Here is a 15546-nt window from a genome sequence, read left to right on the forward strand (position 1 = left end):
GCTTCTGGACTAAACCAGGATCATCCAGCCATTTATATTGCCCACTCTGTCCTGTAACTAGCCTCCTGCCATCAGAGTTCCTAGAAAACAACATTTTTTCTGATGTGCTTTGTGAGGGTGGGGGTTTGTCAGGGTTGCATCAAAGGTTAACATACAACACATCATTAAAAAAAAACAAAAACAAAATTGGGGGGTCAGATGAGTTTAGAAAATGCTATAGATTATATCTGTCTCTCAATTCACATATATGAAGATGCTTTGTGAAATAGCACAGTAAAAGAAACCTGCTGTGGAACTATATTCAGCCTAGCATCTCCCAGGCTTATTGGACTAGAGCTCTCTATACCTGTTAATATCCCATGGGTTTTCTGATTCCTATCTACCTTTTCCCTTCAAGGTTGTATACCTCCCAAATAAGTTGAGACAGGTGAGCTTTCATATTCGTACATAACATTCCACATAATATTCCCACAGAACTTTTCACTCTTTGCTTTGTGACCTTACAAGCTGATCTTCTGTCTGTGTGCTGTTCTGACTGATTGTTCTTTCTTCCTGTGTAGGCCAGTGCGTGGAAAGCTAACAGAATGGAACACAAATCAGGACCCCTTTCCTCTAGCCGAGAGTCTGCTTTTACCAGTCCAGTCTCTGTTACCAAACCAGTAGTACTGGCTGGTGGTGTAGTTTTAAGCTCTCCCAAAGAGGTGAGTGAGGATAAAGGAAAGCAGCCTTTTTTTGTGAAGTTGCTGTTCCCCATTTACTTAAACTGAGACAAGTGGTGTGGTATGTATAGCTCTAACTTCATTTCCTTTGTAGCTATTCTTAGCTCAGTCATTTCTTTACTGGTGATTTCCATTAGCATCCAAAGATAGGCGGTAGCCGGGTGGGGTCTTTGGCCTGTGTTAGACTGGCATTATGCTTGCCTCTGGAGCAAGATCAGAGAGGTGCTATTTAAACCATCTGGTTTTAACTGTAAAAACTGCAGAACTAAACTCTGTTTAAATGAAAAGGATAGTTTATTTTTGGTAAAAGACAGAAATAAACAGGCTGCCAGATTCAGGAAAGCAGTACCATGAAGAAGTGGCCTAGAGAATCCCAGTACTTACATTTACTGCCAGGAACAACCTATTTGTGGTGTTTGCCTAGAGTCCCGCCAGCACCACTCCTCCGATTGAGATCAGCTCCTCTCGTCTGACCAAGTTGACCCGCCGAACTACTGACAGGAAGAGCGAGTTCCTAAAGACTCTGAAGGATGACCGGAATGGAGACTTCTCAGAGAGCAGAGAGTGTGAGAAGTTGGAAGATGTAAGACTGTGGGTTCTTCTGGGGCAACATAAGTGTTTTTCTGCATTATATATGTACTTTTTGTTTTTAGACAGAAGGATACAGCACATTTTAAAAAAAAAGCACAGAGGTTTGTTTATGGAGTAACAGCTTGTGATAAAAGTGAGCTCAGTTCTTTGTTAAGCATATTTCAGATTAGGGCTCATTTCAATGATAGTGGCCTTGGGACTTGGTGCTCTTAAGCAGGGCAACACTGCTTGAGTCTTGAATTTGGCCATTGCTGTAAGAAGTTGGTAAACTATACAAGCTTTTTTTTTTTTTTAAGGATTATATTTAACCATAATGGAAGAAAATCTGACAAACAGAACCATAAAACAAGAGGGTATTTGTCTTTGTATCTTGCAACAGGTTCCTAGTCCAAGAGGTAGTAGCATCTATAGTATCAGGAAACTTGTAACTTTTGGTCACTTTGGACTAGGGTACTTGTGTTCCCATCCACTTTATAGTTAGGGAAAGGACAGAGCCAAAAACCGGAAGAGGGATGCCCTTTTTAAAATGCTTTCTTAAAAGCCACCCCTGCAGTTTCCACTCACATTTTAAGTGGACAGCTGTCTAATAGCCACTCCTAGTTGTGAAGAAGTTTAGGAAAGGGAACTTTTTAAAAGCTTAGCACATTGGTTCTTCAGTCCAAATTGGTAGGAAGAAGAGAAAATCGATACTGCATAGGCAACTAGTAACTTCTGCCACAGTTGACCTAACCTGAAGGTAAGATGGTAGCCAGTTGGTATCCTTTGGAATCTTAGCAAGATGAGCAAGTTCTCATTTTTAAGTGGGGAAAACCTGTGGGCCAAGGTAGAAAGCATCTCCTTAATCTCTTAGATTGCTTATCTTGCCCCAGTAGATGATTAAACTAAACATGTCCGTCCTGTCCTCCAGTCGGAGGACAACAGCACACCTGAACCAAAGGAAAATGGGGAGGAAGGCTGCCACCAGAATGGTCTCGCGCTCCCTGTAGAGGAGGATGGGGAGGCCCTCTCGCACTCTTTGGAAGCAGAGCACAGGTAAGTGAGGACCACATACACGGCTATATATGACCTACAAGGAGTTTGAACATACTTGAGACACCTCCACTTCCAGTACAGACAGAAGTGCCCATAGCAGCGCAGCTGTCCTCTTGTGTGCCACAGGCTGGCCTGTTGCTCACTGGGTATATTCCTTTACAGAGTCAACCAGCTTTCCACATGCTTCTCTCCAAGGCTTTCTTGTAGTTCAGTTTCAGACTTAATTTATGGCTTAGGTTGGAAGGGGTGGAGTGGGTGAGACCTGTTTCCTAGAGCTGTTATAGTGGCCCCTTTGGCTTCTCTCAGGATTTATGAGGCCCCAGGGTATGAGGCCTGTTTTTTTAAATGAGGGCCTTGAACACAGAGCCAGCCAAGGTGTCTGGCCAACTGGATGGCAGATGGGACCTGCCAGGTACCTTCCTGAAAAGGAGCTCCTGTCCAGAGGAACTTAAAAAAGGGTAAACAGGATCACTGTTCATACTGTTCATGGGGTTCTCAAGGCAAGAATACTGAAGTGGTTTGCCATTCCCTTCTCCAGTGGACCACATTCTGTCAGACCTCTCCACCATGACCCACCCATCGTGGGCTTAAACTGAAGAAAGTAGGGAAAACCACTAGACCATTCAGGTACAACCTAAATAAAATCCCTTATGATTATACAGTGGAAATAAGAAATAGACTTAAGGGACTAGATCTGATAGAGTGCCTAATGAACTATGGAATGAGGTTCATGACATTGTACAGGAGACAGGGATCAAGACCATCCCCATGGAAAAGAAATGCAAAAAAGCAAAATGGCTGTCTGAGGAGGCCTTACAAATAGCTGTGAAAAGAAGTGAAAAGCAAAGGAGAAAAGGAAAGATACAAGCATCTGAATGCAGAGTTCCAAAGAATAGCAAGAAGACATAAAGCCTTCCTCAGTGATCAATGCAGAGAAATAGAGGAAAGCAACAGAATGGGAAAGACTAGAGATCTCTTCAAGAAAATTAGAGATACCAGGGGAACATTTCATGCAAAGATGGGCTTGATAAAGGACAGAAATGGTATGGACCTAACAGAAGCAGAAGATATTAAGAAGAGGTGGCAAGAATGTACAGAAGAACTGTACAAAAAAGAGCTTCACGACCAAGATAATCACGATGGTGTGATCACTCACCTAGAGCCAGACATCCTGGAATGTGAAGTCAAGTGGGCCTTAGAAAGCATCACTACGAATAAAGTTAGTGGAGGTGATGGAATTCCAGTTGAGCTACTTCAAATCCTGAAAGATGATGCTGTGAAAGTGCTGCACCCAATATGCCAGAAAATTTGGAAACCTCAGCAGTGGCCACAGGACTGGAAAGGGTCAGTTTTCATTCCAATCCCAAAGAAAGGCAGTGCCAAAGAATGCTCAAACTACCGCACAATTGTGCTCGTCTCACACTCTAGTGAAGTAATGCTCAAAATTCTCCAAGCCAGGCTTCAGCAATACGTGAACCGTGAACTTGCAGATGTTCAAGCTGGTTTTAGAAAAGGCAGAGGAACCAGAGATCAAATTGCCAACATCCGCCGGACCATGGAAAAAGCAAGAGTTCCAGAAAAACATCTATTTTTGCTTTATTGACTATGCCAAAGCCTTTGACTGTGTGGATCACAATAAATTGTGGAAAATTCTGAAAGAGATGGGAATACCAGACCACCTGACCTGCCTCTTGAGAAACCTATATGCAGGTCAGGAAGCAGCAGTTAGAACTGGACATGGAACAACAGACTGGTTCCAAATAGGAAAAGGAGTACGTCAAGGCTGTATATTGTCACCCTGCTTATTTAACTTCTATACGGAGTACATCATGAGAAACGGTGGGCTGGAAGAAGCACAAGCTGGAATCAAAGATTGCTGGGTGAAATATCAATAACCTCAGATATGCAGATGACACCACCCTTATGGCAGATAGTGAAGAGGAACTAAAAAGCCTCTTGATGAAAGAGGAGAGTGAAAAAGTTGGCTTAAAGCTCAACATTCAGAAAACGAAGATCATGGCATCTGGTCCCATCAGTTCATGGGGAATAGATGGGGAAACAGTGGAAACGGGCTCCAAAATCACTGCAGATGGTGACTGCAGCCATGAAATTAAAAGATGCTTACTCCTTGGGAGAAAAGTTATGACCAACCTAGATAGCATATTGAAAAGCAGAGACATTACTTTGCCAACAAAGGTCCGTCTAGTCAAGGCTGTGGTTATTCCAGTGGTCATGTATGAATGTGAGAGTTTGACTGTGAAGAAAGCTGAGCACCAAAGAATTGATGCTTTCGAAGTGTGGTGTTGGAGAAGACTCTTGAGAGTCCCTTGGACTGCAAGGAGATCCAACCAGTCCATTCTGAAGGAGATCAGTCCTGGGTCTTCTTTGGAAGGAATGATGCTAAAGCTGAAACACCAGTACTTTGGCCACCTCATGCAAAGAGTTGACTCACTGAAAAAGCCTCTGATGTTGGGAGGGATTGGGGGGCAGGAGAAGGGGACGACAGAGAATGAGATGGCTGGATGGACATGAGTGAGTGAACTCCAGGAGTTGGTGATGGACAGGGAGACCTGGCATGCTACAGTTCATGGGGTCACAAAGAGTCGGACACGACTGAGTGACTGAACTGAACTGAAACAAGATTACAAAGTTATGGGTTCACAATGCCATGAAATTAAGAGAACTCAGAGCGTCTTCCCTGGTGGTCCAGTGGTTAATTCTCCATGCTTCCACTGCAGGGGCATGGCTTCCATTCCTGGTGAGGGAAGTAAGATCCCACATGCTGTGTTGTGCAGTCAAGAAAAATAAGAACTTAGGTACATGTTGCTATGTGCTGATTTGCTCATGGGAGACAGTGAGATTTCTTTGGTTTTGCTTATGGGACAGTTTGACTCTTCTTTATTCTGCTGCTTCTACATAAGAGTTCTCTATAACTCTTATGCTCTGGAAAGAGCAACTGTGTATTGATTTTGTATCCTGCAACTTTGCCAAATTCACTGATTAGCTCTAGTAATTTTCTGATACTATCTTGTACAGTATCATGTCATCTGCAAACAGTGAAAGCTTTACTACTTCTTTTCCAATCTGAATTTTTTTATTTTTCTTTTCTGATTGCTGCAGCTAGGACTTCAAAAACTATGTTGAATAATAGTGGTGAAAGTGGATACCCTGATCTTAGGGGGGATGCTTTCAGTTTTTCACCATTAAGAATGTTTGCTGTAGGCTTATCATATATGGCCTTTACTGTGTTGAGGTAGGCTCCTTCTATGCCCATTTTTTAAAGAGTTTTAATCATGAATAGGTGCTGAATTTTGTCAAAGGCTTCTTCTGCATCTATTGAGATTGGAAAGAGCAACTGTGGAGATCTACCATCTAATTCCAAGCACCTAAGTAGTCATGATTAAAGCTTATCCTTCTGAGTATAAAGAGAAAAACCCACATTTCTTCTCTTAAGTGGATACCATTTTCCCTGGGCAGGAAAGTTTCTATGGAAAGTTAAGGGCTTCCCTCTCACTTAAAGCTGTATTTTCTTCGCCTGACCTGCTTCTACTAGGTTACTGAAAGCAATGGGATGGCAGGAGTATCCTGAAAATGACGAGAATTGTCTTCCCCTCACAGAGGACGAGCTCAGAGAGTTCCACATGAAGACAGAGCAGGTATGTGGTAAACTTTGCTGGAGAGCAGTTAATGACTAAGAGAAAACGTCCCAGTTTAGGGTGTGAGAAGGACCTTGAGAAAGAAAACAATAAATAAGTCGCCATTGTAGAAATACAGAGGAGCATCCCAGGCCATAAGGACCTCCAGTGGTGGACACAGAACCTGGTCAGTAGTTAGCAGGTTACAGAAAGCAATGTTATTTCATCCTGGAAGCTCTAACTCCTCATCAGAACCACAACGCTATTTTCTAAGGCTATGGGCTGAGCCCTTGGCCCCTGGGGAAGAAGGCTAACCCTGCTCTGCTTGCAGCCCTGTGGATTCCCTCTGGTGCCTCAGCTAGAGCCAAGAAACCAAATAGTCTCTCTGAATTTCTTCAACAAATGCCTAGATTCTTTCTCTGAATAAAACACTGCCAGGTCCCTACAAACCTCATAGAACTTAAGTTCTGGTGGTATGTATTTAAAGCATAAATAACAGTGATGTTAAATCCTATAAAGAAAAGTATAGGCTGACATAAAGACCGCAGTACTCAGAACTCTGTTCCTCTGTCATTGTCATCACCTGAGAACTCGTGGAAATAAAAAATCTTGAACCCTACCTCAGACATACCAATCAGTCTGCATTTTAAAGAAATCCTTAGGTGATTCATTTGCACATTGCAGTTCAAAAAGCACTGCTGTAAGAAATCTTCAGTTTCTTAGAAGAAAGAACATTCTTAGAACATTCTGGCTAAAATTGAGCTGAAGTCTGGCCTTTCCCAACTTCCCTGATGGCTCAGGAGTAAAGAATCCGCCTGGAATACAGAAGACCTGGTTTTGATTCCTGGATCAGGAAGATCCCCTGGAGAAGGGAATGGCAACCCACTCCAGTATTCTTGCCTGGGAAATGCCATGGACAGAGGAGCCAGATGGGCTCAGTCCATGGGATTGCAGAGTTGACTGAGCACCTAACACTTTCACTTTCTGGCCTTTGCCAGGTCCTAGGGGCCAGTGTAGTGACTGATGATTGTCTTTTTCTTTTTTTCCCATGCCAACCACAGCTGAGAAGAAATGGCTTTGGAAAGAATGGCTTCTTGCAGAGTCGAAGTTCCAGCCTATTCTCCCCTTGGAGAAGCACTTGCAGGGCAGAGTTTGAGGACTCAGACACGGAGACAAGTAGCAGTGAGACATCTGATGACGATGCCTGGAAGTAGGCGTATAAATGCTCACAGTTAAATCTGACCCAGTAAACTCAGCTTGTGTGTTTAGGGGTTATACAGAAGAAATCGTTCTTTTCCTTTTCCTTTTCTTATTTTATTGTTGAATACTTTATGCACAAGGGAAATAATCATATCCCAAAGAGAGAGCGAGCGATTGGCTTGTTTAGCTTTTGTTGTTGTTCTTCCCTGTTATCTGCTTAATAGAGAGAACTTTGTGTGGTGGGAAAGATTTTTAAAACACACACACACACACACACACAGTGTATACGGGGCAATGCACAGGTGGGAGCTGGCAGTGCACAGAGGAGGAGACACTGGTCTGCAGCAACAGCTTCTACTACCAGCCCTTGGGGGCACTCACCCCTGTGCTCAAGCAATCATTGTCAATGACAAAGTGACTATTGAAGTTATAATTGTATTAAATTAATGCTAATAATTTGGATATTTTATTTTATTTCTGGCTGCTCGGGTAACGTTAGCCCTTAACCAAGCATATGTGGTTTTTTCCCTTTTTTTTTTTTTTCTTTCTGGGTACAGCTGTAAAATATTTGGATATAGGAAATGTTGTGTTATTCTTGCAGCCTTGATATTCAGGGTGGATTGTAAAATATAAATTTTTGTGAGATTTCAAAGATTAAGATTATTTTGATAACATTATTTACAGATTTAAAAGATGTGGTTATCACAAGTCTGTTGAGGGGGAAAACTACTGCATAAAATAACTAACTTGGAATAAATATTTTGCATCAGTTTGGATTGTCTTGTGTAAGAAGTATATTTTCTTTAAAATTAGATGAGTGGATTTAGAGGTCTGAGGAAAATCTGAATTCAGACACACCTGTTTCTCCTTTTAGCAGATACATTTTGATGCAGAAAAACCTGTGCAATAAACTACCAGTAATAAAACCAGAAACCCAAGTTTCCTTTCTGAAGCTGTTTTTCACTGCCCGTGTTTTTGCCAGTGTACCTATTTTAAGGAACTCTGTGCCTCAATATTCCTGCTAAATAAGAATATAGGGTTTCCCAGGCATTGTGCAAGGCCCCGGGAATGCAAGGAGCACCGAACTCAATAGGGAAGAGAAGAAACAGTTAAATTAAAAATGGAATCTTAGGCCAAGATCTGATGGACAGTTCAAAGTTAACAGATCACTGATAGTGGCATTCTTTGACCAACTGTATATCACGTGGTCCCTAGTGGATATAGCAGCCCAAGATTATGCTCTAATGGGAGACAAGCAAAGGGGTAACAGGCCCAACCGCTTATAAGGATAACTATCTTATAGTGGAGATTCCAGAAGGGGTAGAGACTAGAGGAAGAGAAACCACCATGATACTTGGTAGATTCTAAAGGATAGGAAGGCAGAGTACTAATAAGAAAACTTGGGACTTCCCTAGTGATCTAGTGGATAAGACGCCACGGTTCCTGTGTAGGAGGCAAGGGTTCAATCCCTTATCAGGAAACTAGGGTTCCCATGTGCCATGTGGGCGGTCGAGAGAGACAGAAATTAATAGAGGGAGGAAGGAAGGAAAAGAAAAAATTTGACAGTTATGACACAACATTAATTGTGAATCTTGATTTCAGTATTAAAATATGAAAAATGTGCATCTTAGGCTCAATAAAATACTATTAAATGAACTATAAATTGGAAATGAGAAGTAGGTTGAGTTAGACATATCCTGTATATTTGGTTTTGGGCTTTGCCACTTAACTAGTTCTCTCAGAACAAATTTCTAAAATGTAGCCCTTTTCTCACTTGAAATTGAGCTGGACTTTGATTACATACTTTGAAATACTTCGTAACCTGCTGCTGCTCCTACCTTGGCCTTAAGTACCTGGAGGTGAGGTGACCACTACCTGCTTGTTTAGAAACATGGAGCTAGGTCAGAGCTCCTGTTTCTGTTGGATTCATCTACTTGGGGAGCTGGCAGGGAGATCTGGTCAGCAGGAATGCGGCCTGTGTGGGCCCCAGTCTCCAGTGAAGGGCTACCTTTCTGTATTTTATTTCCTTTTCTGATGGATTGTGTTCCAGAACCACCTTTTCTGGGCTGTGCTGATTATCTTAGTTGTGGCGGTGGGGGGGGGGGGGGTGTTGGTGGGTGGCAGGAACTGAGAGTTGGGGAGCCTTGGTGTGACTTGGTTATACAAAAGATGTTACCTCCAGAGCAGAATGGTGGAAGGAAATGCTTGTTACTCAACCAGCAAGTCATGGTTTCCAGGCACAATGTCTTCTCTCAAGTATTCCCTGGATGGACAACGACATTTAACTTGGGATACATCCACTTGGGCAAAACTAGAATGAAGAAGATGACACTTTTCTGCCAGAGGCTATTAAATGACCAAGATGAAGTATGTGATATGGACTCAGCTATTCCAGGAGGCAGCTGTTTGCTCCCCTTTATTAATGTAGGCAGAAAAACCAAGTCGTGGTGGTAAGAGATTACCTATACTCATACAGTGAGGTGGAACAATGCTTTAACAGTGTTTTTCAAGCCAGGGACTCCTCCCTAAGGTGACTAAGCCTTCCCACTCATTGTCCAGACCTGCCCAGACCTGAGGTGGTTGCCCAGGGAGCTAAAGCTCCTCCCCAAACAAACTTGACCTGGTAAACGTGGTCTTTTCCTTTCTGGCTTTGGGTATTTCATCCTCCTCTCCCTTTCCCTCTGCCCCTGTCCTGTTTTCTCCAGGTCTTGGCTGGTGTCAAGAAAGGGGTCCCCTCTCATGGCCTCCCACTCCAGGGAGCCAAGGCTCCTGCCCTGTGGGTCCTGTGACATGGTTTTCCGCTCCTGGGCCCTGCTGGCCACCCACACTCAGCGCTTCTGCATTGGCCGTCAGACCCGGGAGGTGGCAGTTGGAGCACAGCCCCCAGTAGCCACTGAACCACGGGTACCCGGGGTAAGGGCCTCCATGGCCATGAGTGGGTATTGAAGTGACTAACTCTCAGCATTCCTCACCCCACACCCCGTCTGCAGGTTGTGCCACAAGAACACCACGGCCTCCGGGATCAGGAGGCCAGCAAATCAGCTCTGAAGAGGCTAACGGAGGAGGTACACCTGGCTTTCCCCACGGGCACAAAACGGCATTCCCCCCCAAACTTAGAGATCACAAGTGGGTCAGATTACTCCCAACAGAGGCTGCGGGTAACTGTTACCTCCAGGTGCAGCGGCTGCGGCTCTATCTGCAGGAAATGAGACCCTGGGTAACAGAAATCCCCAGGAGGCCACAGGGGCCCTGGAGGCGTTCAGAGGCGACGGCTCAGAGCGCCCACTCCAAGGCTGCTGGCAGCCTGGGCGAGCGGCTGCTGGCGCTGCACTGGACTCACGCAAGGCGCGTGGCAGAGACCGCGGCACAGAGCTGGGCCCTAGAGCAACGCGGCGAGGGTGAGGGGACAGAGCGGGGCTAGGGCCCACCTTTCCCCCTTGCCTTGAGGTCGCCCAACGGCCGTCTGACTTGAGCTCTTACCCCCTCAGAACTGAGCCGGCGCCTCCAAGGTTTGGCCCGGACCGGGAACGGGAAATCACTCATATCCAGCCTGGAGCGAGAGCTTCGAGAACTCCGGGCAGAGACAGGGCGAACGCGGGGGGCTCTGGAGAAGTTAGGGGCGCACGTTCAGCAGCTCCAGGCCAACCCGGTGTAAGAAAGACGCGTGGGGATCCCGGGAGAGCTGCGCCTGCGCGGGGCGGGGCTTGAGCGGGGAGAGGGGCTCGGCCTGGAGGCCGCGCGGGAGCCGTCGGGAGGGGGCGGGGCTACCGGAGACCCTCGTCTTGATCTCTGAAGCGGTCCCGGCGCCGCCGGTCCCGACCCTAGCACCCGGCTGAACACCGTGAGAGAAGCAGAACTCTGTGGTCCGGTGCTACAGGCCACCCCAGGGACTCTCCCTGCGGAGATCGGGTGAGGTCCGGGCCCGGGGATGAGCTCGGGACGAAGCGCTGATCGATTCTGGTAAAACGCTGCTGCCTTCTTGTCCCCTACTCCCTAGGGCCCTGCGTGAGGCCTACATTCGAGGCGGAGGCCGGGACCCTGGCGTTCTGGGCTGGATGTGGCAGCTGCAAGCGGAGGCATCAGCTCTGGAGCTTCGGCGGTCGCGGACCCGCAGGGGTGAACAGGAGCGGGCCAGCCAGGAGACCTCTCCGGAAAGAGGGAAGGGCGGGGAGGGAGGACGCCTTTGGCTTGAGACCCACTTAAGTGAAACTCCGAGGTAGAACACTTGTCTCTGCGGTGGTGGCTAGAATGTTAGCTGACAATCAGCCGTGTTCAGAGAGTACCAAGGCTGGAGAGCTGCTCAGAGCAGCTGGTCACCAGAGATCAGAGGTGACGAGTCACATTTGTTTAACCTCAGGAGGACGAACAGGCGCTGCATTCAAGGAGCTTCTAGCAGTGGAGGCTGAAAACCGGCGCCTGGAGGCAGAAATCCTGGCTTTGCAGATGCAGAGGGGCGCAGGCCAGATGCCCTGGGGTCAGTGAGCACCCAGTTCCACCCTGCCCAGCCCTCCCCAGCAGGCCAGGCTCAGAGAAAGGGGTTAGAGGGACCATGCACGGGGAATGCGACCCGTGTCTGCGCCCCATCAGTCCCGTGTCCACGCGCATCTCCAGGTGTCTGCACGGGTTTGGCTCTTGGGGATGAGGCATCTCACTTCCTGCGTCCTGCTCAAGGGCCCCTTCTCTTCCCTGTACCTAGGGCGCGGGGAGCCGAGACTTGGGGCCAATCCGAGCCCACGCCTGAGGAGGGAAGATCCCCCAAGCCTCCCGCCTCCCGTGGCTCCCCTGCTGCCACCCTCCACCGGAGTCCTGTTCTCGGGTGGCGCTGAGAAGGCTGTGAGGACCGGGGGTTGGGATGGGGGCAGTTCTGCTCTGTGCAGCTGGGGGAGCCCAGGGAGCATCGTGGCCGCCTGGGAGACTTTCTGGAATTAACTCTTCCTGCGCAGTCGCAGCTTCCTGGAGCCATGACCAGGAACCTGGCCAGGGACCCGCACTACCTCCTGCCTGCAGCTGACATCCTGGCCCCTGCACCCTACAACCCTGGGTGAGGCCTGCTCCCTCCTTCAACAATCCTCTGACTTAGTCACTGCTGCTAGTTAAGGAGACCCACTCAGGCCAGCTAGGATCAGGGAACTGCCTGGGTGGTGGGAGGATGAAGGACTGGAGTGTGTGCGTGTTTGAGACCTGTGTTTCCTAGGGCTGGCTTTGTCATTTTCTATGACTTCCTGCGGGGCCTTGAGGCTTCTTGGGTTTGGGTGCAACTAATGACTGGTTTGGCCCGAGATGGACAGGAATCAGGAGGGACCACTGCGCTACCCCCAGCCCTTTGCCTGCCCCCACCTCCAGCTCCTGGGCCCACCGGCAACTGTGCCATCCTTGCCAGCAAGCAGCTTGTACCCAGGTCAGTACATGGGGATTATTTCCTTGCTGCTTTTTGCCTCAGCTGAGGCTTGTCCCTCACTCTGCTATATTTCCTCATCTGTATACAAGGACTCTGACTCTGAGGGCCAAGTCCTAGGAAGGGAGCATAACCACTTCTGGCTCCTGACACATTTTTTGGTTTTGCTCTAGGCTACTACCCTCACCATCAGTAGCCTTGGTCTGTGAGCTCTGGGCCTGGCAGGGGCTAGCATGGGCTAAGGCACCACAGCCAAAGGCCTGGGCCTCACTAGTGCTATTTGACCAGAATCAGAGATTGCTAAGTGGTCGTTGGCGTCTCCCACTTCGGGCCCTCCCCCTGGACCCCAGCCTTAGCCCTGGGCAGCTGAACAGGATTCCCCAGGTGAGTGTGGAGGATGGGGGCTGGGTCTGCTCCTTCACGTTACAGATACAAGACCATTTCACCTTTCCCAGGTTAATCAGGCTGAGCTCTTCGTGCGACTGGTGAATGCAAGAGATGCAGATGTCCAGACCCTGGCAGAGATCAATCCAGCAAATGCCCAGGAGTACCGGTACCCACCTCTGGTGAGGGCCCAACTGGAGCAGGGACACCACGGGTGTGGCTGATGTGGTTAATAACCAGCCTTTGCTGACCACTATGCACTTACCAAGCCATTACTAAGTGTTTTCTGTGAATGAACTCATGAGACTCACATATCCTATTAGGTCCGTACTACTGTGTCAACAGGTAAGGAAACGAGAGCACAATGAGGTTAACTTGGTTCACAGTAAGCAGTTAACTGTGAAGTGGTGTGACACCAGACGCTGTGCTGTTAACCTCCATACAACTGCTGCAGATCTACCCTCTCCTGTTCCACAGGTAGCCAACTCATCTTCACCAGAAGCCAGCCCCCTCGCCCCAAAAACTGCCTTTGTTGACCCCCCTCCTCCCGAAGATGCCTGAACCAGCAGACTCAGGCACAGAGAAGAGGGTCCCCTCCCCACAGCTTTGACCCACCCCCACTGGCTCTGAGTCCAAAAGAAGAATGGGGATATGAGTAGCTTTAATGTGCACAAGACTGGGGCCTACACTGAGGCCTCTTCTGGGATCTGCAACTTTACTAACTCCATGTTCTGACAAGAGTATGGAAACAAATACAGATGTGAGCACATAACATGAGCTCCAATCCCAGCTCTAACTTCCACAAGCACTTGGCCTTTCTTTACCTATTATCCTTTTGTTTAAAAAAAAAAAAAAAGTGAGGATTAAACATGTCAGGTTTATAACATTGTCTAGCATATAAATTCTTTGAAAGGTGACTTGGAGACAGTCTTTCATTCGGCTAAAGGAACTCTATGAGCTCCTTCCCATGTGTTTTTTTTTTTTTTGCTAAAGCCAGTCTTACTGCCCACTTATTTATCCCAGCTTCTTCACATCCTCCAGGAAGCCTTCCAGATTCTCAAGGTCACCGTAAAACAGGGAGCTCCTGTGCCTATCTACTTACAAACAACCTGGTCATGTTCCCCCCAAGTTGGCCGGGGGCTCATCAGAGGTGAAATCCAGCTGAAATTACATTGGGCCTGGCTTCAGACCCGTGTTGGCAAAATCAAAGGCTTGATAATTAAGAGCTAGCTGCCTTTGCGTCCAACACTGGATGTTCAAACTCCAGGTTCTAACCTGCTATCTGTCCAGTGCAGCAAAGTAGCCCTGTGAGTGTTGAAATTATCAAATCCCGTTAGGTAGTAGAGGGTAGGCACTGTTTGAAGTTCAGATCCTGCCTGATATAAAGCAGTTTATTAAAGGTCAGCTCAGAGGCAGCCAAGTTACAGATCTGACACTGGCTCTGCACCCTGGACATGAGCAAGGGCCCAATGGAATGGCATTAGTACCAGTGGCCTAAGCACCAGCACCCCTGGACTGGGCAGCCAGAATTGCTGAGCCAGTTTCCACCTTTCAACCCGACATCCCACTGAAATGCTCCAGGCAGCCCAGGATCCCACTCTTTAAACACAAGTCCAGAGGCATTTTAGCATCTTTATTTAAGAATTCAAAACTGTGGACAGGTAACAATTTCAACTGTTGCTATTTTCTGTACAGGAAGGTTCAAATATAACAATGTAACTCAACCAGCCAGTTCTCCCCACAGATTCTTCCAACCACATCCAAAGTGTCCAGTCAGTCCCTCAGCCACTTGCAAGCTCAATTTTATACAGTTAGCACAACAGTTTTCCTCAAGGATCACTCCCCCTGCCCGCTCCCTTGCCCCAAATTTTCTTCAGTTTTTTCCAGGACAGGATTATGGCCCTAATTGGAGACCAGGTGGATACCAAGGTGCCACCCAAGGCCTGGCATAGCTGTTATTAGCTCACAAAGTCCATCGAACAGTATCAGCCCCAAAGAACAAGATCTTCACTAAGTCTTGTTTTATAGCCCCTGTCCAGGGAGAGCACCACTCAATTTGCAAGACAGCCCAGGTTCAGGGTATTTATAATGGAGAAGATATAGCACCATTGGAAGGTAAGGGCCTGCAGCCATGCTTGATTTCATCACCTCCACACAAGACAGGAATCTGGATTAGAACTTCCAACAGAGATCAATACAGAGGAGGAAAGAAACACAAAAACCTTTGGCCACTGTATAAAACCCGGAGTGCTCCAAGGGGCACAGATTAAGCCAATATTTAAGGGGGAAAAAATCATCGAAGCCTCAACCTTTGCTTACAATCTTTATTGAAGTTATACAAAAAGAATCCCCGAAAAGTGAAAAAATACATTATATACAAAAACACTTTCCATTGGGAGGAAGGCTCTGCTCCCTCTCTTAACATGCAGTGCTTTCAACTGTAGCTCCGGCCTCCACTGTCCCCTCCACTGCTGCCCGGCTTTCAGCTTTATTCTCAGCCTGGAAGATAAACAGGGAGCCTGGGCATAAGTGACCCTACTTTAAGCCATTCTTTCTTACACAACTGAGTTGGCCTCAGTCAGAGGAACAA

At 47.2% G+C, this 15546-nt stretch overlaps 3 protein-coding genes across 6 annotated transcripts in view; 2 read left to right on the top strand and 1 right to left on the bottom strand.

The window, feature by feature from the left end:
• The window catches only part of GPBP1L1 (GC-rich promoter binding protein 1 like 1), a 64167-nt gene extending 56088 nt beyond the window's left edge, over window positions 1–8079 (top strand). For 2 of the 3 annotated variants that reach the window (XM_068964134.1, XM_068964133.1), the window contains exons 8-12: window positions 561–701; window positions 1144–1302; window positions 2218–2342; window positions 5896–5998; window positions 7039–8079. In XM_068964134.1, the coding sequence (XP_068820235.1) occupies window positions 561–701; window positions 1144–1302; window positions 2218–2342; window positions 5896–5998; window positions 7039–7191 (681 nt within the window). In that variant the 3' untranslated portion in view covers window positions 7192–8079. The remainder of the gene's footprint in view (window positions 1–560; window positions 702–1143; window positions 1303–2217; window positions 2343–5895; window positions 5999–7038) is intronic. The other variant, XM_068964135.1, reaches the window with a different exon arrangement.
• A 1837-nt stretch (window positions 8080–9916) lies between these two features.
• On the top strand, window positions 9917–13832 carry CCDC17 (coiled-coil domain containing 17). Its single transcript, XM_068961682.1, has 14 exons — window positions 9917–10090; window positions 10168–10242; window positions 10380–10575; window positions 10666–10828; window positions 11003–11086; window positions 11175–11293; window positions 11538–11651; window positions 11874–11980; window positions 12040–12048; window positions 12121–12218; window positions 12372–12575; window positions 12746–12956; window positions 13028–13138; window positions 13434–13832. The coding sequence occupies exons 1-14, from the start codon at window positions 9917–9919 to the stop codon at window positions 13515–13517; spliced, it is 1749 nt and encodes a 582-aa protein (XP_068817783.1). The 3' UTR covers window positions 13518–13832.
• An 866-nt stretch (window positions 13833–14698) lies between these two features.
• NASP (nuclear autoantigenic sperm protein) overlaps window positions 14699–15546 on the bottom strand; it is a 28817-nt gene continuing 27969 nt past the window's right edge. For both annotated transcript variants that reach the window (XM_068964117.1, XM_068964116.1), the window contains one exon: window positions 14699–15455. In XM_068964117.1, the coding sequence (XP_068820218.1) occupies window positions 15375–15455 (81 nt within the window). In that variant the 3' untranslated portion in view covers window positions 14699–15374. The remainder of the gene's footprint in view (window positions 15456–15546) is intronic.

Source organism: Capricornis sumatraensis, chromosome 2 (assembly GCF_032405125.1).
Source record: "Capricornis sumatraensis isolate serow.1 chromosome 2, serow.2, whole genome shotgun sequence".
Taxonomy (NCBI): Eukaryota; Metazoa; Chordata; class Mammalia; order Artiodactyla; family Bovidae; genus Capricornis; species Capricornis sumatraensis.